We start from the raw sequence: 22,790 nt of genomic DNA on the forward strand, positions 1-22,790 counted from the left end.
ATCTTTTAAAACAAGAATTCGAGAATCAAATAATGGATAATCTAACATTTAGATCTCATACTACCAACTATACTACAAAAAAACTTTCACAAAATATCTATAATCAAACAACAAGACCTTGTCGTCATATGGTTGTGAGGCGGGGGGAGAGCAATGACATTCTGACTCTATTCTCATCAATGGCAATATGCCAATATGGGCAGTGGTCCGCGACTTAATCTTCATCGTCGTAGACGTAGTGAGACAAACGAAAAATTATCGTTGAGCGGTCAGCGGTGTAGGTGACTTGGTGAAGACATCTTTGTTTTTCTATAGATAATTCAGAAGTATAGATTTTAAAATTGTTAGTGATAGCATGAGTTATCATTAGTTTACCTTCAGGCTTCAGTTATATGGACATAATTAATAGATAACTCAAAGTCGTTATTAATTAGTCCACGTTTTTTTTGGTTAAGATGAATAATTCACGTTACGAATGGGATACAATTGAAACCATAAGATCTTTTTATAAAAAGGTATTGTATTTATCTTTCGCAGTTTAGTTTATTTTGTCACACATCAAATATCCGAATACTTAAAAAAAATAGATCTTTATATAATAAAAAGGTAAGATATATTTAAAAATAGTCATAGTCAAAACTGTAATCACTCTTTTTTATTTGCTAATAATTCTTGAAGTGCATTTGAATACATATATCTAGTTTTTGCTATGAAGGTTTGAAACAGAGCCAAAGATGAGCAACGATGAAATTCACGGATCGTCTACTCGTCAAAGAATTTACAAGTTTGTATATATCAAATCTTGATGCCTAAGTCTCTCAAGAAATGTTGATTCTGATGTTTTCGGATTTCGGAAAGGCTATCAGATCGGTTCTACCAAAGGATTTTAGAGGAGAGTCACGAGGATTTGCTTTCATTGAGTTTCAAACCGAGGATAGTGCTGGACGAGCCATGGTTCACTTCAACGGAATGTTAATAGGTAAAACATTTCAAGTTTTTATTTTTTATGACTTAGGATTCGATTGAGTTAACTGTTTGTAATGTGATATGATACTCTCACGTGGGTTACAGAATAGATTGCCCTATGTGTCATTGTAACAATTTCATATACAACATGTCGTCTAGTTCAATTATTTTTGCATCTTAAACATGGATGTGCATTTTTTATGAAACAAAACAGTTGTTCAATAAAGGAATCTTCTCGAAGTGGAATAGATGCTTTCGGACACGGTAGAGATGAATTGTGTAGAGTACTCCAGCTAACGAAACCGTAGCAAATGAGATCAACGTCAACATCCAAAAATCCTGAACTCACATTTAAAAACCAAATGTAACAAACATTATGAAAAAAAAAGAAAGAGAAATTATTGATCAAGATTTAGTGGTGCTGATTTACCTTAGGATTAGATACAATAATACCCAAAAGATTAGCCATCAAGTCAAGAGCCGCTTGCAACGAGTTCTGTACACCTCCAACCACACAACGGTCTGGTTCCGGGACAAGATCCTAAACCAATGTTCCGAGAAGCATCACATACTCATCAAAGACCAAAGATTTTGAAGCAATAGTTAAACAGAGCAAAACCATTTTTCAGCTTTAAATTCGTACCTGCATTTGTTGGATTACCGCGAGATCGAACATCCACAAACCAAGCCTAGAAGCAGCAACTCCAGACATAAGCATGTATGATGCTAATTTCTCCTTTTCAACCCAAATGGATCCAACACAGACTAAAAGACAGGTCCACTGCAGAAACAAGAACCCCACTTTGATAACATATTCATATAAATCAAAGACCAGTTCAGATAAAGTGGTGTTCTGTTCTCCCCTGTTTTCTTAGTAAATCCAGAAAGCTTACCCTTGATTAGTATTTTATATACCTGAGACCAGAAGGACCATAGTCCGGTTCTGAGTGGTGAGAGGCGGGACTGCATGAGAGGGTACACGACGGTAGCAGCTAGTCCAACACCAGCACTGATTCCTCTGCCTAAACCAATGATATAAGTAGGTATCCCTTTCCACTCCAATGTCGCCGTCATCAATGTTCCAAAGCTGTCTCAAAAGAAAACTATATTCATATATATGCAAAACCAAAAGCCAAACACAATGAGCTGAAAAGAGAGGGCAAAAGAAACCTGAGAACAGTGAAGAACAATAGAGCTAGAGCAACTCCAGGGAGCACTATTTCTTGATTGAGATAATTCCTCCACGCACCAACAAAAGAGGACTCAGAGATTCTATCAAGAATCCTCAAGATCCCGCTTCTACGTTGCGTGTTCCCATAAGACTCATCTTTGGTTGTTCCTTGTAAAAGAGGAACATAATAACTAGATGCAATATCCCTCTCTTCCGCTTGTGATTGAGACAACCTTAGACTCCTTCTCTCATCGCTTTGTACTATCGCAGGAACACCGTTATACACAGAGATAAAGAGCCAATACTCAACCCACACTGTTATAGTAGCCCAAGCTGCGAACGTGATAGCTGATGCTCTAAGAGAAACAAAGCTAATGATCAAACCAGTAATAACCGGAGACAGTAGCTTCGAGCTCAAGTCAATTCCCCTAATTACCGAATTCATTCTCGTTAAAACCGCTGGTGAATGACCTTCCGACATAACCACAACCCTGTAATTGAAAAAAGACAACATACTCTCTCATATCAAAAAGTGCAGTTACAGTTCCATTAAGAAGTGAATCTATATAAGAACCTTAAAGTTACCAGTCTCGTTCGATTAGAATGGTGCCTGCAAGAGTAGAGAGTACTCCAATGGCGCCAGAAAGATTCGTCAACACGACCAATGTTGCGAAAACAGGGAAATTCTGAGACTTGAGATCAGGAACTACTAGCAAAGCAACGACTGCACCACCAGCAACAATGAAGGAGAGGTTTTGAGTAACAAGCCAGAGTCTAAGAACTGTAACATAGCTCATCCTATCGATCATCTGGCCTACAATGGGACCGAAGATGGCGGCGGAACCGGACTCTACAACACCGTACACGGCAGTGAGAAACAGAGAGTTTGGCCAGAGGTAAATCATATACAGAGCAACAGAGAATTCCCAAGTTCTGCAAATTCATATACATCCAAAGTAAACAATCTTAGCGAAACTCATGTTACATATTAATATTAATCTAAGAAGATTTGATCAGACCTTGCACCCCATCGAGCAAGAAAATAGCCGAGGTAGAGAGAGATCACCATGGAACGTGGTAACGATGGTTCTTCTTCTTCCTCATGTTGTTCGTTTGATAGAAAAACCCTAGTTTCTGTCTCCTCCGCCATCGATCTCTGCTGACTAAGTTGATTCTTTCTTCGAATATATATTCAATTGAATCTGAAACTCAGAAACATTCCATCAAAGCGAATTCAGAGTTCAGTACATCCCCCCTGGCTTCTCTAGATCTTCAGTTCAAAGGGTGCAACTAGTAAGCATCGTTAAGATAAAAAAAAAAATTAACCAAAAAAAAGAAAATATCTGAATAGAAAATGGGATTAATTATAAAATAATAGATTTACAAGTAGATCTATATTTAAATTGATTTTTTAAAGGGGCATTTAAAAAAAATAATCTTTTCCTATGTCACTTTTCAAAAATACTATTTCAAGATGTCTATTTTTAAAAATACGTATTTTTAATATATAAAATGATTAAATTCTAAATTATAAACCCCACAAATACTAAATCATATCCCCTTAAAACTATTTGTAAAATAGATAAATCAAGCCTAAAAAATTTCTAAAAAATAATTTAACATATTGTAATTTTATAAAATATGGCAAAAATGAAAATGTTCATAAAATGTGTATTTTTCAAAAGAGTATCTCAAAAATGTTATTTTAAGCAAATTTACCTTTTAAAAAAACATAATATCAATTTTAATTATTTTGTTAATATCCTCCACTAGTACTTAAAGCAAAGGGAAGAAGATAAGAAGATATGCGATTGCGAGCCAAGACAATAATCAGAGAAGTATTTGAATGATATTGATAGACATAGATAGATTTCAAGTGAACCTCCAATATACTAAATATTTAACAAGTTCACAAAGAGTTCTCTATATCTAAACTGATCAAAAGTATGAGTTTCAATTTCTGATCACTTTTGCATTGGGTGTTTATAGAAGAGACGTATTAGTCCATTTGACATGTAACAAAATTAAATCTTTCTAGAAGATCAACTACTTACAGTACCATTGAAATACTATTTCACTCCCAACAAGTCATCCCTATATAAACAATCGGAGCTATTACATGATTCAAAGAATTAATAGCTCAATTGAGAAAGTTTATAAAAATAAAACTAATAAACGGATGCTAGGAAGCTGAAAACAAATCCTCACCGTGCGCATGTACGAGCTTGAAAGATGAATGATGGAAGCACCAAATCTAAGTCGAGGAGATTACAACACTATGTAGTGTGTTACTAAGTTATATGAGAATTGTTTTGGGAGTAGATGAGAAAATATCCGTTTTGGTGTCAAATCAATATCAGATTTATTTAATTAACTCTTGTTTGTCCCTTTAGAATATCTAATTAGCATACTAACAAAGAAACAAAAAAATTGCGTCTAGGACAGCACAATGACTGAGTAAATAAGACAATATATATATATATATATATATATATTTTAAAAATAATAATAATATTATTATTATAATAATAATAATAATAAATAATAAGACAAACATTTTCTTATGAGAACCATATATATATACAACTTGTTACAATACAACAATTCATCCTATTAATCTTAAAAATTATCTTTTCATTATCTCAAATCATGAAGTATTATAGACATATACGGACAAGAAACATTATATAGCATGCATCATGTCCTAATATAGTCTCAGAACTGTTGGTGCTACTGCCTTCTAAACTGATTGACACGTTATGCTGTCAAAAGTAACAAAAATGTACATTAACATGAATATTGAATTAAATGATTATTATTTTAACAAAAATTATTATGCTCATGTTATGTTGTCATAATTAACAAAAATGTACATTAATATGAATATTGAGTTAAAATTATTATTATTTTAACAAAAATATACATTGACATGATTATTGAGTTAAATTATAATCTTAACAGCATATTATGCTATCATAATTGATAAAAATGTAAATTAACATAAATATTAAATTAAATTATTGTTATTATATTAACAGATGACTCTCTTGTACTCATCTTCTAAAATCGAACTGCATGCACATGTACTCAAAATGTACATGCAATTAGATTTTGAGGCTGTTATTATATGGTCAGCTTAAAACGGCACGTATTGTTAGAATTATAAAGAAAACGGTAAGATGTGTTAACGTGTAAACGGCGCGTATTCTAAACCACTGTAGCGGGTTACATATAAGTCATTAGTCGAGAACATTTCGACTTCTCTCTTCCTGAGCTCCGGCCATGGCGGTTCGTCTCGCGAGGTCATTTACTTCGGTAATCGCAGCTCGGCCTCAGATATCACCTCCTCTGCGGTGAACGGCGGCGAGTTTTCTAGTTTCGGTAGAGCTTTCGCCTTTCGCTTCATCTTCTTGGTGGTCGTCTCCGGAGGATCTGACGGCGGGATCGAAGAAAAGTACAGACCGTTTCTCTGCCGTAATTGACGCAGTTCATGACCGGGAACTCCCGCCGGAGCTATGTGGCCGGCGCGATTTCGTAAGATATAGTAAGTCTCTTTCCAATTCCTATGGCTCATCTTCTCTATATGTGTTTGGACTGATTTATTTTACATACTTAAGGGTTCATAATCATAGGTTTCGTTGAGCATAGAAAAAAAAAAAAAAAAAAATACCAATCGCTGAATACAAACCTCCAAGGTAGCAACAAGCAATGGCAGTGCCGGTAATAGAGCTTTTGTTTCTTCAGGTTTTCCAGCAGCAATGTTCGTGAGACACCAAGCTGACTCAAGTAACTGCAGTTAGACAGAACTAGGATCAAAAGATCACAAACATCTACTCAATTCGTCTTATATCTCAATGCAAATGAGTTACTCTTACAATATCCGAAATCTACGGTTATGGGCTGGGCAAGTAAAAAAGGCAAATAAATGCAATAACAAAGGGGTAGCATTGAAGCATATAACTAAAGGCTAATGTAAGAAACCTACACTGCACAAATAATGGTATTGCATCAGCGCTAGCTGAGGGCAACTTCAACAGGAGGGAGCTCTGATTTTGACAGTAAACGCCTGAGTTCCCGAAGAGTAGTATCACCCTCTTCTGCATTGCACCTTTTCCCCTAAAAATTGAGAGCAAGAAGATGATAAGTAAGATATCAGACAGAATTAACGAACAGTACCCAATACAGTGAACAAAGCAAAGAATGACAAACTAGATCAATTCCTAAGCGCGTCCTGGTTTTATTAGCAAGTTGACAGGTTCACTTACTGATACTGAACAGCAGACACTTGAGCTCTTCCACGGCTATATTGGCTTAAGCCTCCAATCTTGGCTGCTCTTCATCAACCATCATCTCATTCTCAACACAAGCATCCTCAACATTCCCTTCTTTCCTTGGCAACCGTAACAGCTTGTTGTCGTCTCCTTTGTCCCGCAACATTCCCAACTATACACACCGCCAGTTCCAGAAACTACAATCAAATCCATGTCACCAATTGAAAAGTCCAATCGTTTTGCAATCACTATATAGATGAGTAAAAAAGCTCATGCCACGATGGTTGTCTGAAACCACTCGGAGTTTCTTCTTCCTTTATGATTCTTTAATAGAAGGAAAAAAAGAACAAAAAAATTCTAAAAAGACACGAAAACATGTAAAGGGTAGTACTGATTTGGGCTTGTTCCTGGCCAGAACTAAATGCAAGGAACCAATCGTTGGTTGTGAAAATAAATACGAAATGATAGCCCAATCCAACAATTATAATAAATACCCTTTTCAGACCTAATTTTAATCCCTAAAAACTGTCAAAGGGTTGTCGCCTCTCGCTCGTCTCAACCTCTCTTCATTCCACACCAATGGACGGATCCGCCGACGAGGTAATCTTCTTGTGGCTTTTCTTCTTATTCAGTCAGTCTAATAACCCTTTGTTTCTCAATTTTTGGTTTCTTTCTTCTCAAGTATATGCAAGAATTATACTTCAAGTTAGTAGGGTTTCTGATTAGATCTTTTCTTTTGTACTTTTAGGGAAGGCATAAATTTTTGCCAAAAGTCAGGTAAATTGAATCGATATATATATATATATATTTTTTTTTTCTTCTTGTATATGTAAAAGTAAGATGCATTCTGTGTATACTACGTTCTTGTCACGTTCGTTGATATACTATATGGGTATTATCGAATAATTTCAGTGAGTATGGGAGGGTTACTGTTTCGGGATATAACATTAGGCTGACTCCTCTTGCCGATGTCGAGAGGGCGTTGAGAGAACATTTCACTCCATGTGGAGAGATCACGGATGTATGTTGTCTCAGGAGGTATTTTTTTTGTGGCTTCTTCTTCTTCTTCTTCCTCCAATTTTATTCCAGAGTTACAAAGATCTAACTAAACAAAACAAACTTGTTACATGAATATGATACAGAATTGGTTATATATATTTTATGGGAGAAGGCGCAGTCGATAAGGCCATGCAACTTAATGGAAGTGATGTGGAAGGATGGAATGTCGCTGTTGAGCCTTTTCCGTTTCCCGAACATGCAAACGAGTAATCCACTGCTATTTATTTTTAATTTTCATTTGAAGATTTCACTATCTTATAATTCATTTGAATTTATTCATCTCATGCAAAATCCTATTATTGCAGTAGCGTTGTGGTAAGAGTTGAAGGATATGACACTTCCCTTAGTAAGATTGATATCCAGAGCGCTTTGAGTAATCTGTTCTCTTCATATGGAGAGATCCAGTGCCTCATTATTCTCGAGGGGTAGGGGTTCGTTGTGTTGTGCCTTCTTCCTCCCATTTTCCCTAATTAATTAACTCTCAAGTTATATCAGTCTCTCTTAACTTAAAAGACTTGTCTCTTGTTGATCTTTACAGCTATGCACAGGTTAGTGTTGAAGGAAAAGACATTGCTGATAAGGCTCTTGAACTTAATGGGAGCGTCATGGGAGGACGCAAATTAGCTATTGAGGTGCTTTGTAGACCGTATTTACCCACTACCCACATGCGCCGCCGCTACAGGTGGCCACTACCTGGTCTCCAACCATGTACGACACTAAGTTTGTTCCCGGTTCTCGGTTCTTTCTTGATAACAAAGTATTAAAACTTCTGTGGTTTATTTTAGATCCCGACAGCTCTACCAGTGATGCAGTCATTCCACAAAGCAGGTAAATAATTTTTTTTTTTTTTATTACAAGTCAAGACGGCTTTAATATGGTTCTTCCAGAGCATTTTCCCGTCTTTTAAATTTCTGTGCTTTTGCTTTTGGTATTAATTCAGGAGTGAAAGCTCCAAGACTCCCGATAAACCTGTTGAGAAGAAAAGGAAGTTAAGTAAGGAAGAGGCTACAGCTACATTAAAGAGTAAGACCATTCCTACTTTAGTTGAGAAGCAAACACCTGATCTAGCTGGGCTCGTTGTTTACGATATATGCATGGGCGACGGCAAGAAGAAAGCTGATCCTGGAAAATGGGTATGTGCGCATTTATTTAGGTCTTAAAATTTCAAGACAATGATATCATCACATGATTACTACAATGTCATATAGATTATTGAACAAGGTGGCAGTGTGGTAAATAATGTGGGGTAGTAATAGAATTGGTGGTGGATAAGAAGCAAAACAAAACTAATGCCTTATTGAGACCTAAGCGCACCAAAGAATCATTTTGGGTAGGAACTGAAGAAACAAGATATTTGAGAGCACCAAAACTATTTAAGTTTGTAACTTGCAAAATATTTGTTGAAGCTCATTATGTCGTCTCTGAGTGCAGGTTACTGTCCACTAAACTGCAAGGCTTCATAAAAATGGGAGGATTTACTATTCCACCTGTGGAGGGCATCCTCATGAGTTTCGTGTAGGTTGGTATTATAAGGTCATTCCCATCGGTGGTATTTAGATGGAGAAGGAAAAGTTCCTAAACAATAAAGTTGAATAAAAATATACAAAAGTGACTGAAATTGTTAATGGTCGATGTTTACTGAAAGACTTTTAGAATCGTTTAGAACCCTTTGCGTATCCCTTTCTGATTGGGTGAAGAAAGTATTTATTTTCTTTTTATTTTTTCTTTTGCCCAAATCTCTCTCTATTATTTTTGCGTCTTCCTCTCTCTTTCTCTTTTGGAATCGGTTGATCTAAACACGAATCGAAACGTGAGATATGAGAGTTTGGTTAAATTTGTCTTTATGGGTAAGAATCTCTCTGGTATTATTTGTAGTTTATGATGAATTTGGGAATTGATGTTAGCAAAATTAGGGTTATATGTTGTTAGTCAATTGGGGATTGCAAATTGTAATTCTCTTCTCTTCTTGTTTTCTAAACCTGAGTATCTTTGCTGAATTTAGCAGGATATTGTGCCAAGTGAGTATCGGAGGAGCTGGAGGGCGTTGCTTGTTTGTTTCCATGGTGTTTCTTCATCTGCTTTGACAACGACCCAGTTTGTCCTCTCTCTCTTTTTATTTTGTTTCCTGGGTTTTTTTAGCTTCGAATTTGTTTAATTGAAGTAGAGCTCTGCATAAAAAAATAATGATCTTTACTTTGCTGAAATGGCATCTTCTTCTAATAATATTGAGGAAATGATGGATAACTACTTTGATGAAGCACTTGATAATTATTTTGATAAAGCATTCGAGAATCGATTTGATCGAAGATTCGGTGATCAGCAAGAAGCAACAACGGAGAAGACAAAACGATCCTACATTGAAAGAGACCGTGAAAGTGGTCACAAACGCTTATGGGATGATTATTTCAGTGAAGATGCAACATATTCTCCTCGCCTCTTTTGTCGCCGTTTTAGAATGAACAAAAACTTGTTCTTGCGTATCGTTGAACGACTCTCCGCTGAAGTTCCATACTTTCGACAACGAAAAGATGCTACTGGAAGATTAGGTCTCTCTGCACTACAAAAATCTACAGCAGCAATTCGTATGATGGCATATGGTTGTGCAGCTGATGCGGTTGACGAATATCTCCGACTTGCTGATAGCACTGCGATATTATGCTTGGAACAGTTCGCTGAAGGAGTCATTAATTTATTTGGAGATGAGTACCTCCGAAGACCCACAGTAGAAGATCTTCAACGACTACTCAATATTGGAGAGTTGCGCAGATTTCCCGGGATGATAGGCAGCATAGATTGTATGCATTGGGAGTGGAAGAATTGCCCGACCGCATGGAAAGGTCAATACACACGTGGATCTGGAAAGCCAACAATTGTTTTAGAGGCTGTAGCTTCACAAGACCTTTGGATATGGCACGCATTTTTTGGACCTCCAGGAACATTGAACGATATCAATGTTCTCGATCGCTCACCAGTTTTTGATGACGTATTACAAGGTATAGCTCCTAAAGTGAAATTCTTTGTCAACGGACGAGCATATCATATGGCTTACTATCTTACAGATGATATTTATCCTAATTGGGCTACTTTTATCCAATCAATTCCAATGCCCCAAGATCCAAAATCATCCTTATTTGCTACATCTCAAGAAGGCACACGTAAAGATGTCGAGCGTGCTTTTGGCGTCTTACAAGCTCGATTTGCCATAGTAAGAAATCCAGCTCTTGTCCATGATAAGGTAAAAATTGGAAAGATAATGAGAGCGTGTATCATACTGCACAATATGATAGTAGAAGACGAACGAGATGGATACACTCAGTTTGATGCCGCAACATTCGCACAAGCAGAATCAAGCAGAACTTCACAAGTGCACCCACTTTCTCCTAAGTATTGTCACAAAAACCTACTTTCCACTTATGGTATACTTTTCCAAGTTTTTTGCTTATATGTCCACTTTCCTTTTATATTTTTGCCCTTACTAACAACTTACCTCTCTTTCTCTCCTTCTTTTCTCTCTTTTTCTCTTCTTTTTTGTTGTTAACACTTTAACAAAATAAAATATATTTATTTGTTATCATAAAACAAATTTTCTATTTATTTATATAAAATATGTTATGATTATATATTTTCTACATTTTAAGATATATATTGCTATATTTTTTATGAATTTTTAGATTATACAATATCCATCAGTCGTTGAACATTTGTTCAATTATAAGTGGATAATCAATTGCAGTATTGTTAATAGATAGTTACTTGTGTTTATTCATACAAAATATACATACATAAATTTGGTTAGATCTTTATCCATAGCATATTATCCATAACACAACATAGACCAAATAAGTACAAACCCCTTTAATTCTAAATTTTAAATTCTAGATTTAGGGTTTAGGGTTTATGGTTTATGGTTTATGGTTTATGGTTTAGGGTTTAGGGTTTAGGGTTTAGGGTTTAGGGTTTAGGGTTTAGGGTTTAGTAATGAAAATTTAGTAACTTTAGTTGGTGATAAACATACTAAATTTTCAGTTTAGTAACTTTAGTTGTTGACAAACAAAAAAAAGTTAACCTTATACCCTAAATATTAAATCCTAACACCACATAGACACTAAATCCATATAAGCCCAAAAACGTAAACCTTATACCCTAAATCTTAAATCCTAAACCCTAAACCATATACCTTGAACCCTAAATCCTAAACCATGAATTAAAAATATAGACACATCATCCACATACCTAAACCTAAACTTTTAACCTTAACCCCTAAATCCTACACCTTGAACCTTAGACAATATAACTTGAACTCAAAACATAGACATTGAATCTATATACCATCTAAAGTCTAAACGCTAAACTATGGTGATGTTTGAACATGCAACAAACTTTTCAATAAATTTCATCTGGATTGCTTGTCCACGTGATCAGAGTTTGGTGGATAGGTTTAGAGATTAATAATGACCATGTTTGTTGTGTAGTATGCTTCTAGTGACACTTCTAAGTTCTAATATCTCTAATTCTAGCTTAAAAATAGTACAAAAACATTTGGCTAAAAGACATCTAAGTGGCTAAACTATAGTGATGTTTGAACATGCAACAAACTTGTCAATAAATTTCATCTGGATTGCTTGTCCACGTGGTCAGAATTTGGTGGATAGGCTTAGAGATTAATAATGACCATGTTTGTTGTGTAGTATGCTTCTAGTGACACTTCTAAGTTCTAATATCTCTAATTCTAGCTTAAAAATAGTACAAAAACATTTGGCTAAAAGACATCTAAGTGGCTAAACTATAGTGATGTTTGAACATGCAACAAACTTGTCAATAAATTTCATCTGGATTGCTTGTCCACGTGGTCAGAATTTGGTGGATAGGCTTTGAGATTAATAATGACCATGTTTATTGTGTAGTATGCTTCTAGTGACACTTCTAAGTTCTAATATACCTACTTCTAGCTGAAAAATAGTACAAAAACATTTAGCTAAAAGAAATCTATGTGGCTAATTTATTTTGGACAAATTTCTGCTCATGTAAAGAATGAGCAAGATATTATAAGATAAGTATCCATAACTACTAATCCACATGATTGATATTCAATGTTCTAAATAAATCAATGTTGTTAATTTTTATTTTGTTTATTAACCACTTATGAGTGTATATGTTTCTGGACCAACACAAAATATGAAGCAAGGAGCTCATGGTGTCTATGGATTTAATTGTGTGGATGTTGTATGATGATTCTTTGGTCTGTCTACATTGGTATCCACAAAAAAATATCCACATGATCACATCCATAGCCACCATTCAACTGCTATTCTTCAGCTTAATGTCTAGATATGCTTTGTAAATCCATGGAGACCTATCCACAGTTTTTCTATCCACTAAACTTTGTTTTTTTTTTTAAAGTGAATAGTTTTGGTTTTAGGTTCAAGGGTTTATGTTCTAGGATTTAAAATTTAGAATTAAAGGGTTTTGTACTTATTTGGTCTATGTTGTGTTATGGATAATATGCTATGGATAAAGATCTAACCAAATTTATGTATGTATATTTTGTATGAATAAACACAAGTAACTATCTATTAACAATACTGCAATTGATTATCCACTTATAATTGAACAAATGTTCAACGACTGATGGATACTGTATAATCTAAAAATTCATAAAAAATATAGCAATATATATCTTAAAATGTAGAAAATATATAATCATAACATATTTTATATAAATAAATAGAAAATTTGTTTTATGATAACAAATAAATATATTTTACTTTGTTAAAGTGTTAACAACAAAAAAGAAGAGAAAAAGAGAGAAAAGAAAGAGAGAAAAAGAGGTAAGTTGTTAGTAAGGACAAAAATGTAAAAGGAAAGTGGATACATAAACAAAAAACTTGAGAAATTATATCATGAGTAGAAAGTGGGTTTTTGTGACAGAACTTACACCCCCAAAGTGGGTTTTCATGACATTTTCCCAAAAAGATATACAACGAGAGGACTAGGATTGTTTTTACATAGAAGAAATAAGAAGGTGAGGTGAGAGAGATAAGGCCGTCCAACCACTTTGCTAATAAAGAGGTGCAGTACCGTGTCAAAATCTTACCCGATTTCACCTTTTTTTTTTAATTACTTAGGATTCGGTCAATTATACTATAGAGATACAAAAGGAAATAAATTCGTAAATTCCCGGATTTTACGGTTTGATATTTAGTAAATTTACAAATTCAACGAATGCCAATTTGATCACCCCATTAATATAGATATTGTTTAGCGGATTATGCTCCAAACGAATTAATAATATAAACCATCTTTAGTAAGAGTATCTTCCTTGTTGACAAAAAGAAAAAGATATTATATTCCATAAAATCATTAAATTGATTTTATAATTAGGAAGTTATTTAAGTAAATGTTTAATTTGGTTGTTATAATCAAATTAAATAATCCGCATATCAACTTTCTTAATTCCTAGTATTTCAAACCGAATTGCACTAATGCTCAAAATCAAACTAATTATTCCTTTCCTTTTAATAATTTTGAATTGTCCGTGTTCTGTTTAATATTTCTCACACATATTTTAAACTAATTATTTAATTTATATTACTCTTAATTGATGTATTATTTTATTTCATATTATCAATTAATAAATTAAACATTATGAATAAAATTAGATAATTTATCAAAACATAATATAAAACGATAATTTAAAACAAAAATTAACTTTTGAAACAATAAGTAACTTTTAATGGAGGGAGTATCTATTATTATTTCCAAATGCAATTAGTCTCCTAAAATATTTGATTTAAATAGATTTTTCGATTTCAAAATTAATTCATTAACATTTTTAATTTGAATTGATTAATAATGCAATCAAATTATAAAAATATACATATATATACTAATATTAAATTTATGGATAATATTTGTTCAAAGCTAGATGAGATAGGAGTCTTTAGTTTAGACTTTAGGGTCATTTCATAAAATTCTACAGTCAAATTAAATTCAGTTTTGTAAAAATGACCCAAAAAGTACCATTGCAATTGCAATTTAAGAAGAAAAAAATGACAGTTGTTGGGAAGAAAAAAAAAGAGGTAACAAACAAAATTTGAAAAAATAGGTATCCACGTATTTAATTGAAATAATTGATGCAGAAAATCATGTTACTCCGTCAACATCTCTCTACTCATGAATGCCCAAATCTTCATTTGCAAGTACACTAATTTTCGTTACCCAAAAAGTAGTATTCCCTTCTTTTCATTTTTCTAAACAAAAATAAATAAAAATATAGTTTAGTGAAAGAAAAGTCGCGTTGTCGACAGTTTAACACAAGTGGGACGACACCTGACCGCACCACAAGGAAATACTAGTACTTTATTCTTTTCTGGAAACGACCATCCATTTTTTTTATTACGGCAAGTGGGACGACAACACACGTGAACGCACCCACAAGGTCCACAACCCCACACACAAATGAGTAGTACAGATCAATTTGATTTTACAAGGATTAGTTATACTAGTATTACTTAAAAATTAAAATGAGTTCAATTTTATTAGTACAAGAACTAGTTTAGATTTTTAAATTTTATGGAAAACTTGATTAAAGCAAAAAAAAATTTAGTAAAAAATCTTTAGTAAATTTAAAAATTCAACGAATATGCCAATTTGTATTTTGTATACATCATCATTAATATAGATATTGACATATTGTTTAGCAGATTTATGCTCCAAACGAATTAATAAGCATATTCGTTTGTCAATATTAATATAAAGTATAAACCGTTTTTATTAAGAGTATGTTCCTTGTTGACAAAAAAAAAGAAGAAGAGTATAATCCAAAAATCATTAAATTAGTTTTATAATTAGAAAGTTATTTAATTAAGAAGTTGGTTTAGTAAATACTCTCTATGTTCGAATAGACTATTATAAAATTTTCTAGTTGAAGGCACAACATTTAAGAAATTATAAATGTTTTGTTATTTTTATAAATATTTATTCAGAAACTTTAAACAATAGAAAAAAATTGGAGAATAAAACTTATATACAAGAATACCTTTGAAACTTTCTTCTAATGGCTTTTGTATATTTTTTTTCTTTTACATTTTAATAGCAAAACCTTTTTCAAGGAAAAAAAAAAGAATTGAGATTGAATCTTAAATCTCTTATGTTTAGACAATTAGCCAATTTACATGGCTGAATTTTATATTATTCGTTAAAAGACTATTTCTCTTCTTTTCATTCATCTTGCTAAATCTAAACAACAAAAATATATATATATATATATATATATATATATATCTAGTTTAGTGGAAATCGCATTGTCGACAGTTTAACACAGTGGGACGGCACGTGAACGCACCAGAAGTAAATAGTACTTTATTTTTCTTTGGAAGCGAATGTCAATTTTTTATTACACAAGTTGCGGCAAGTGGGACAGTACATGTCTTGTAAAATATTGTTGTATAAACAGACTAAACCTCACTTTTTTCAAACGTGTGCATCACACACTACACATGCCAGGAAATCACTATCTCTCTCTCCACCTTCGCCTTTTGTGATTCTCCTCTTAGCCTTATGACCACTACTACTACTAGTATGTGACGCGTAGGATTTAGCCGTTATAATTTATTACCGTGGGCTTACTTAACTGGACCAGTAATTTATATGGCCCACATATTAAAACGACACGTATTGCTAAGATTATAAAGAAAAATGGTAGGATGTGGTAACTTAAAAACGCCGTGTATTCTAAACCTCTGTTCATTAGTCGAGAACATTCCGACTTCTCTCTCCCTGAGGTCCGGCAAGCCATGGCGGTTCGTCTCGCGAGGTCATTGGTTGCATCATCCTCGTCACTACGGTCGTATTTTTCCCTCGGAAATCGCAGCTCGGCCTCAGATATCACTTCATCTGAGGTTAACGGCGGCGATAGAGCTTTTGCCTTTTATTCGTCTTCGTCCTCTTGGTGGTCGTCTCCGGAGGATCTGACGGCTGGATCGAAGAGGAGAGAGAAGAAGACCACAGACCGTTTCTCTGCCGTAATTGACGCAGTTCATGACCGGAAACTCCCGCCGGAGCTACGTGGCCGGCGCGATTTCGTAAGGTATATAGTAAGTCTCTTTCCAATTTCCACGTTCATCTTCTTCTATATGTATGTGTTTGGACTTTGGAATCGATTTAGTTACGTTCTTAGGGTTTATAGGTTTCGTTGAGTCAAAAAAATACCAATTGCTGAATTCAAATCTCTGGATACTTCTCTTAGCGTTTGCTTCTTCACGTTTCAATTTCAAGGTCCAAGCTCAATTCAAATTCACTGTTCCCTTGGTTTTGCGGTGGAGTTTTTACGAGGCAGTTCAGCTCAGAGACTAAGCGAGTTAACACCAAAGTCAATTTCTCTCTGTCTAATGATGATTCAGATGAGGAAACTCCGGTTACTAGAGATTCTGGTAAGCCAGAGCTTCCGCCTCCTTATGACCCATTCAGCAAGAAACTGGCGATTGAGGAACCAGAGGATCCTAAGAATCTCCAAGAAATATTCCACAAGATGAGAACTGAGGGTTTTACTAATGAAGCTGTGAAAATGTTTGATGCCTTGTCTAAAGACGGGCTAACACATGAGGCGCTCGAGCTCTTCTCTCAGATTAAAGATAAAAATCAAATGCCAGAGGTGGTGGCTCATACTGCTATCGTTGAGGCCTATGCTAATGCAGGCCAGGCCAAAGAGGCGCTCAAGGTTTTCATGCGTATGCTTTCCTGTGGCGTTTCGCCTAATGCCTATACATATACAGTTTTGATCAAAGGGCTCGCAGGGGATGCCAGAACACTTAAGGATGCGAAGAAGTACTTGTTGGAAATGATGGGAATTGGCATGAGCCCTAATGCTGCCACTTACACTCCAGTGTTTGAAGCTTTTGTAAAAGAGGGAAAAGAGGAATCAGCTAGAGAATTGTTGCAAGAAATGAAGGGAAAGGGTTTTGTGCCAGATGAGAAAGCTGTGAGAGAGGCTCTTCAATCTAAAAGAGGCCAAGTCTTTAGGACTGTCATCAATGTTTTATTTGATAAGTAGTAGTAGTGTTTGGTGATCTTTCAATTAGGTAGAACAACTGGCTTTTATGCGATGCATCTGAGTATGTTGCTGAGTCTTTTGTTTTTCCGTTGTTGACAAAATTGCGCAGTAGCTTTACTATTTTATTGTGGATGCTATATTGCATGACATTTTTCTTTATCAGAGACTTGTTACTTTTTTCTTGTGTTGTGGTTAATCTCCCAAATGAGAGTCTTCTCCTTGTGAAATATGTTATTGACTACACATGGTTGTAGCGGATGCTAACATAGGATGATGTTGCAGGTCAGAGACTGACATAGTCAACGTGGTTGAGCAAAGGATATGGCATTCGATGGAAGAAGGCCACTTTGAGAACTTACCTGGTAAAGGCAAACCCTTGAACCTCCACACAAATCCTCACGCAGACCCAGCTGAGGATACATTGTATCGGATTCTTAACAAGAACGGGTTTGCTCCTGAATGGGTGGAACTCAACAAAGAGATAAGAAACAAAGCAAAAGAATGGAGAGTTTCACTGAAGAAAGCATGGACAATGAAACTCGAGGAAAACCAATCGGGCTGGGAGGAGAGATCAGATTTGCTGGAAAAAGAATTGAAACAGATCAACAACATGGCAAGTATTCAACTACAAATCAAGATTCTGTTTGTGATTAATAATGGTTTGCTTATGTGGTCTCTTGTTTCTGGGCAGGTTTTTAGGTACAACCTGATCGCTCCTTTTGGCCGTCAAATGTTTGGACTGAAGTGGGAGAAAGAGATTGATCGCTTGAAAGAATAACATCTTCACCATAGGCCAAAAGGTTGGTCACACTTCTATGAACTACTCTGTTCTCGCGTTTGTAATATATCTATCGAGTAATAGTATACGACTCAATGTGGCTCTTTTGTTCTTATGATAAGAATAAGAAACAAGTGTTCGAGTTGTTATTAGACTATGTCATGTATCTTGTATCCATCAAATACTCTTTAGAAAGAAAATTATAGCTTAATATATGTCTTTAGGTATCAAATCACGTTCTTTAGTTGAGTAATCCTCGACTAAATGAGTAGGCAAATGAAAGTCAACGAATTGTGATTAACATGAGAATCTATTCAGCTTAAACAAAAAAATGGAAATAGAATCTTTTTTATCTTAAAAGAGACATGAGAGCGACGAAACATCCAGTAAACAGAACACATGGTTCATCTCCCAACCACATGTTTCTCATAGGACTTAAACACAACACCAACGCACAATTTCCATCACACAGTTCTCTCTCTCTTCTGTGTGAAAACGTAGACGCGATGGTCTCAAATTGCTTCAGCCTTGGTCTCCATCTCAATCTTCATCCCCACAAACACAATCAGCATTCTTTGCCTTCCTTAAGATCCCAGACGAAAGCTAAACACAATCAACATGTCTCCTTCACATCTTCAAGCCACAACACTTCTTCTGGGTCTAAGTTTGACTCGCAACATAAAAGTCGTAAACTCTATGAATTGGGCAACCACAAGTTGAGTACAAGCAGGCGTGTTGGGAACTTGTGTTCTACCCGATCCGGTGACATCCGCCCAAGATTCTCGGCGATGACCGGCTCAGAATTCAATGACTTGGACTACGACGAAACCCAATTCGACCCATCCCTCACAAATGACGAATTGAAACCGACAACACCAAGCCAAAGAACGTTTTCATGGTTGGACATGTCAAGTTTATGGATCGGTCTCGTTGTTGGTGTGCCTACTTATTACCTCGCCGGGAGCCTAGTGGACCTTGGCATGGCGTGGTGGCAAGGGATAGCGACAGTGGTTGCTGCCAACCTAATACTACTCGTGCCGCTCGTCCTCACCGCTCAGCCTGGCACCATGTACGGTATCTCCTTCCCTGTCCTTGCTAGATCATCGTTTGGCATCCGTGGAGCTCACATCCCGACTCTACTCAGAGCATTAGTCGGTTGTGGATGGTACGGTATCGAGACATGGATAGGAGGAGAAGCTATCTTCTTGCTATTACCGAGTCACATTAAGAACTCTGCTTTGTCTCATACACTACCTTGGCTTGGCACTTCTCCGCTTGAGTTCTCTTGTTTCATGGTCTTCTGGTTGGCTCAGCTTTGTATTGTTTGGAGAGGAATGGACGGAATCAGAAAGCTCGAAAAGTACTCTGCTCCAATTTTGATCACTCTCACTTCCTGTCTCCTTGTCTGGTCCTATATCAAAGCCGGTGGGTTTGGTCACATGCTTTCCTTGTCATCCAAGCTGACCTCTGCTCAGTTTTGGACTCTCTTCTTCCCGTCGCTAACCGCGAACATAAGCTTCTGGGCAACTCTAGCTTTAAACATCCCCGATTTCTCCAGGTTCGCGAAATCCCAAACCGATCAGATCATTGGTCAAGCTGGTCTTCCCGTTTTCATGGGTTTGTTCACGTTCGTTGGTGTAGCTGTTACTTCCTCCACAAGCATCATCTTTGGAAGAGTCATCTCCAATCCAATTGAGCTTCTAGGTCAAATCGGAGGCCTCGCCACAACTGTACTCGCTATCCTCGGAATCTCCCTAGCCACACTCACTACAAACATAGCAGCAAACGTGGTAGCGCCAGCAAATGCGCTTGTGAATCTAACCCCTAAGTTCTTCACATTCGGGAGAGGAGCCTTCTTGACCGCAGTTATTGGAATCGTGTGTCAGCCATGGAGATTGCTCAAATCTAGTGAGAGCTTTGTGTACACATGGCTCATCGGGTACTCAGCCCTTATTGGTCCGATCGGAGGCATACTTCTCGCAGATTATTACCTGATCAAGAAGATGAAACTGAACATTGGAGATTTGTACTCTTTGAGTCCCTCCGGGGATTATTACTTTACCAAGGGATATAACGTCGCAGCCATCGTGGCTTTGGTCGCCGGAATAATCCCAGTCGTGCCTGGCTTTCTACACAAGATCGGAGCTTTGTCGAAGGTCTCGAATGGGTTCGTCGTTGTTTACGACAACGCTTTGTTTTTCAGTTTCATCATCGCAGGATTTGTCTATTGGATTATCATGTCTCGTCTGAGAAAGAAACAGAGCTCGTCGCCTTCTTCTTCACAGCCGCTTTTGTAATAAATAATTTTATTTCTCATATGTATTGGGCCTATTGGTATTTAATTGGTTACGGGCTTTGTTACAGAGAATGGGCTTGCTACATATTAAGCCCATAAGCAACTTTCCAACTCATTATTTGGTACCCAAATGTGATTTACTGATTTATAATTTTATGTAGTTCATGATTTAAATCAAGACTTGCCGACATAAGTGATAAGACTCTATCGAGACGTGAAAACATTGACTGTGGTAATAATTAATGATGAATATTTTTTTATAATATAAACAGGCTGGCACGAAACGAACTGTATCTACTACTATCTAGATCTATTCAAATATAAGATCTGAAAACATTAATATATTACGTATCTTTTATATTATCAAAAGATGACAACAATGTGGAAAGCCACTTTGGATCTTGTTATGTATAATATAACTGTATAAATAAAGAGAAAAGGAGAAGAACTACATTATCACAACCATCCAAATCTTCAAGATGTGAAAACATTAGCCAAAAAAAAAGTCCCATCTTTTAGCGATTTTTACCATCTCGATTCTTGCTATGATCAATTCCACATCGCCAAGCGGGGAGAGGTTCTTCACGTCGATATATAGTCCAGGTTAGATCTCAAGTGAAACTTTAACTCTTTATACTCACAATATCTAGAGAAAAATGTTAGTCTTGTTGAAGTAAAATCACATATAGTCTTAAGTAGCTAATAATAATAACCTATTCTGCAGACATAGCATCGTGGAGCTACTCTTGGGTGTTAAGCTAGGAATAAATGATCGCTCACAGACTCGGTAACTAATCACACCGTGGATCTACTCGAAAGTGACAGTCCTTTATGTGACACTCAAGATCTGCTCTCGCAGTAACAAGGTTTGCAGAAGAAGTAACCTTTTTCGATCATCGTATCCATTTATAACGACCTTAAGTATAAGTAGATATATGGGGTGGGGATATAGCGAATTTTGTTTTCTGCGGGGAGCATTTGCACATCTTTCATGGAGAATGAAATCACATTCCATTCACGAATAGTAATTACCTTCATATGTAGGACTTGCTTGAAAAAAAACTAGTTAGATTCATAAAACCTTATAGAGTGTTTTTTTCAAGCATGTTTGATTTCCTCCTATACATGAGAGTAATTTTTATTCATGTATGAAATGTGCTTTCATCCTCCATAAAACATGTGCAAATGCTTTCCATAGGAAACAACATACGTTATATCCCCATCCACTTACACTTAAGGTCGATGTCAATAGTATGATAATAAATGTTACTTTTACGGTAAAACTTGTTTTCGCGAGAGCAGCGGTTTCATCTATTATTAGTGTTGTATAGATCATCCAAATTATCCATGCTTGTCTGGCTAAAGAACGGAAGCTTTGTCAGAGATCTACCAAGGGTTTATTTTATCGTTGAGTTTGCTATGTTTTCAGCATTTTCATTGTATAAAATTCTAGTTGTGAATTCTTCACAGTGGCTTTTATCTATAAAAATCGGGTTCGAAATAATTCCATTGATGTAAAATATTATGAGAGAAATGAGAAGAGCTGTTATGATCTTATTTTCCCATCATGGTTTGGTTCACCTGAAGTTGATAATTTGCCAAATTAGTGAATATATATTGGCTTTTATTGTCACAGCTCATGGGTTTATCTTGTTTTTGACTAATATTCCTAGATCAAATTTCAAAACTAAATCTAAAAGATTCACTTCTTCGATTGGATTTGCTAATTACGTCATTAAGTGTCACGCTGCCTATATAAAGAGTTTGCGATAGCATCATCAAGCGAAAAAAACCTCAAACAAAAACTGTTTCTAAGATTTTATGGATATGCCTAGTAGAACAGAATTATTAAGGGATATGGTGGAGGAATCAACAGAATGTTCAATGTTGGCTTCAATGTTTTATCTTCGCAGATCACGTTAGCAAAAAAAAAAAAATCAATGAATGTTCAACGTCCAGATACACAATCAGATAAACGTTCTCTTCGATATCTTTAAGACACTTTACCACAAGAAGTCGCGTGATATGAAAGATGCTGAAATAAGGCAACGCTTTCAGAGAATCAGAGGGTTTGTCTGATTTGACACAAGCCGGTTTGAATGTTGGATGGTTGAAGCCAAAGCTTGAGATGGTTTTGTTGGAGAATGCTAGCGAATCAAGTTTTTTTTTTTTCTTTTTTTTTTTTTTTTTTTTTTTTT

General features: G+C 35.7%; 5 protein-coding genes and 2 long non-coding RNA genes across 10 annotated transcripts; 5 read left to right on the plus strand and 2 right to left on the minus strand.

Moving 5' to 3' along the window:
* On the minus strand, positions 1,088 to 3,477 carry LOC104708769 (solute carrier family 40 member 2). Its single transcript, XM_010425391.2, has 7 exons — positions 3,157 to 3,477; positions 2,723 to 3,070; positions 2,137 to 2,628; positions 1,882 to 2,053; positions 1,610 to 1,747; positions 1,397 to 1,507; positions 1,088 to 1,305 (listed from the first exon to the last, which is right to left on the minus strand). The coding sequence occupies exons 1-7, from the start codon at positions 3,285 to 3,287 to the stop codon at positions 1,165 to 1,167; spliced, it is 1,533 nt and encodes a 510-aa protein (XP_010423693.1). The 5' UTR covers positions 3,288 to 3,477; the 3' UTR covers positions 1,088 to 1,164.
* On the minus strand, positions 5,654 to 6,838 carry LOC109126015. Its single transcript, XR_002033079.1, has 4 exons — positions 6,403 to 6,838; positions 6,123 to 6,253; positions 5,826 to 5,927; positions 5,654 to 5,731 (listed from the first exon to the last, which is right to left on the minus strand). It is a non-coding gene; the product is annotated as an uncharacterized LOC109126015 (long non-coding RNA).
* LOC104708771 lies at positions 6,918 to 9,714 on the plus strand. Of its 2 annotated transcripts, none has more exons than XM_019229001.1 (10): positions 6,918 to 7,008; positions 7,157 to 7,185; positions 7,321 to 7,446; positions 7,551 to 7,673; positions 7,773 to 7,892; positions 8,006 to 8,175; positions 8,253 to 8,295; positions 8,408 to 8,600; positions 8,899 to 8,986; positions 9,470 to 9,714. In XM_019229001.1, the coding sequence occupies exons 1-9, from the start codon at positions 6,988 to 6,990 to the stop codon at positions 8,911 to 8,913; spliced, it is 840 nt and encodes a 279-aa protein (XP_019084546.1). In that variant the 5' UTR covers positions 6,918 to 6,987; the 3' UTR covers positions 8,914 to 8,986; positions 9,470 to 9,714. The 2 variants fall into 2 exon arrangements, with proteins under 2 accessions (XP_019084546.1, XP_019084545.1); XM_019229000.1 differs by having other exon boundaries at positions 9,473 to 9,714.
* Positions 9,671 to 15,461, plus strand: LOC104709959. The gene is made up of 3 exons (XM_010426492.1): positions 9,671 to 10,262; positions 10,440 to 10,702; positions 15,453 to 15,461. Exons 1-3 carry the CDS (start codon positions 9,671 to 9,673, stop codon positions 15,459 to 15,461), a joined length of 864 nt encoding a protein of 287 aa, XP_010424794.1.
* Positions 15,942 to 18,507, plus strand: LOC104708770 (pentatricopeptide repeat-containing protein At4g38150). 3 transcript variants are annotated; one of them, XM_010425392.2, is made up of 3 exons: positions 15,942 to 16,555; positions 16,744 to 17,546; positions 17,801 to 17,891. In XM_010425392.2, exons 1-2 carry the CDS (start codon positions 16,263 to 16,265, stop codon positions 17,516 to 17,518), a joined length of 1,068 nt encoding a protein of 355 aa, XP_010423694.1. In that variant the 5' UTR covers positions 15,942 to 16,262; the 3' UTR covers positions 17,519 to 17,546; positions 17,801 to 17,891. The 3 variants fall into 3 exon arrangements, with proteins under 3 accessions (XP_010423694.1, XP_019084544.1, XP_010423695.1); XM_019228999.1 differs by having other exon boundaries at positions 15,943 to 16,555; positions 16,744 to 17,446; positions 17,801 to 18,028; XM_010425393.2 differs by lacking the exon at positions 16,744 to 17,546 and adding an exon at positions 18,210 to 18,507 and having other exon boundaries at positions 15,961 to 16,555; positions 17,801 to 18,131.
* LOC104708772 (purine-uracil permease NCS1-like) lies at positions 18,577 to 20,736 on the plus strand. Its single transcript, XM_010425396.2, has one exon. It carries the CDS (start codon positions 18,662 to 18,664, stop codon positions 20,591 to 20,593), a length of 1,932 nt encoding a protein of 643 aa, XP_010423698.1. The 5' UTR covers positions 18,577 to 18,661; the 3' UTR covers positions 20,594 to 20,736.
* LOC104708773 lies at positions 20,919 to 22,149 on the plus strand. Its single transcript, XR_754825.1, has 2 exons — positions 20,919 to 21,195; positions 21,317 to 22,149. It is a non-coding gene; the product is annotated as an uncharacterized LOC104708773 (long non-coding RNA).

The sequence above is a fragment of the Camelina sativa genome, chromosome 8 (assembly GCF_000633955.1).
Source record: "Camelina sativa cultivar DH55 chromosome 8, Cs, whole genome shotgun sequence".
Classification (NCBI taxonomy): domain Eukaryota; kingdom Viridiplantae; phylum Streptophyta; class Magnoliopsida; order Brassicales; family Brassicaceae; genus Camelina; species Camelina sativa.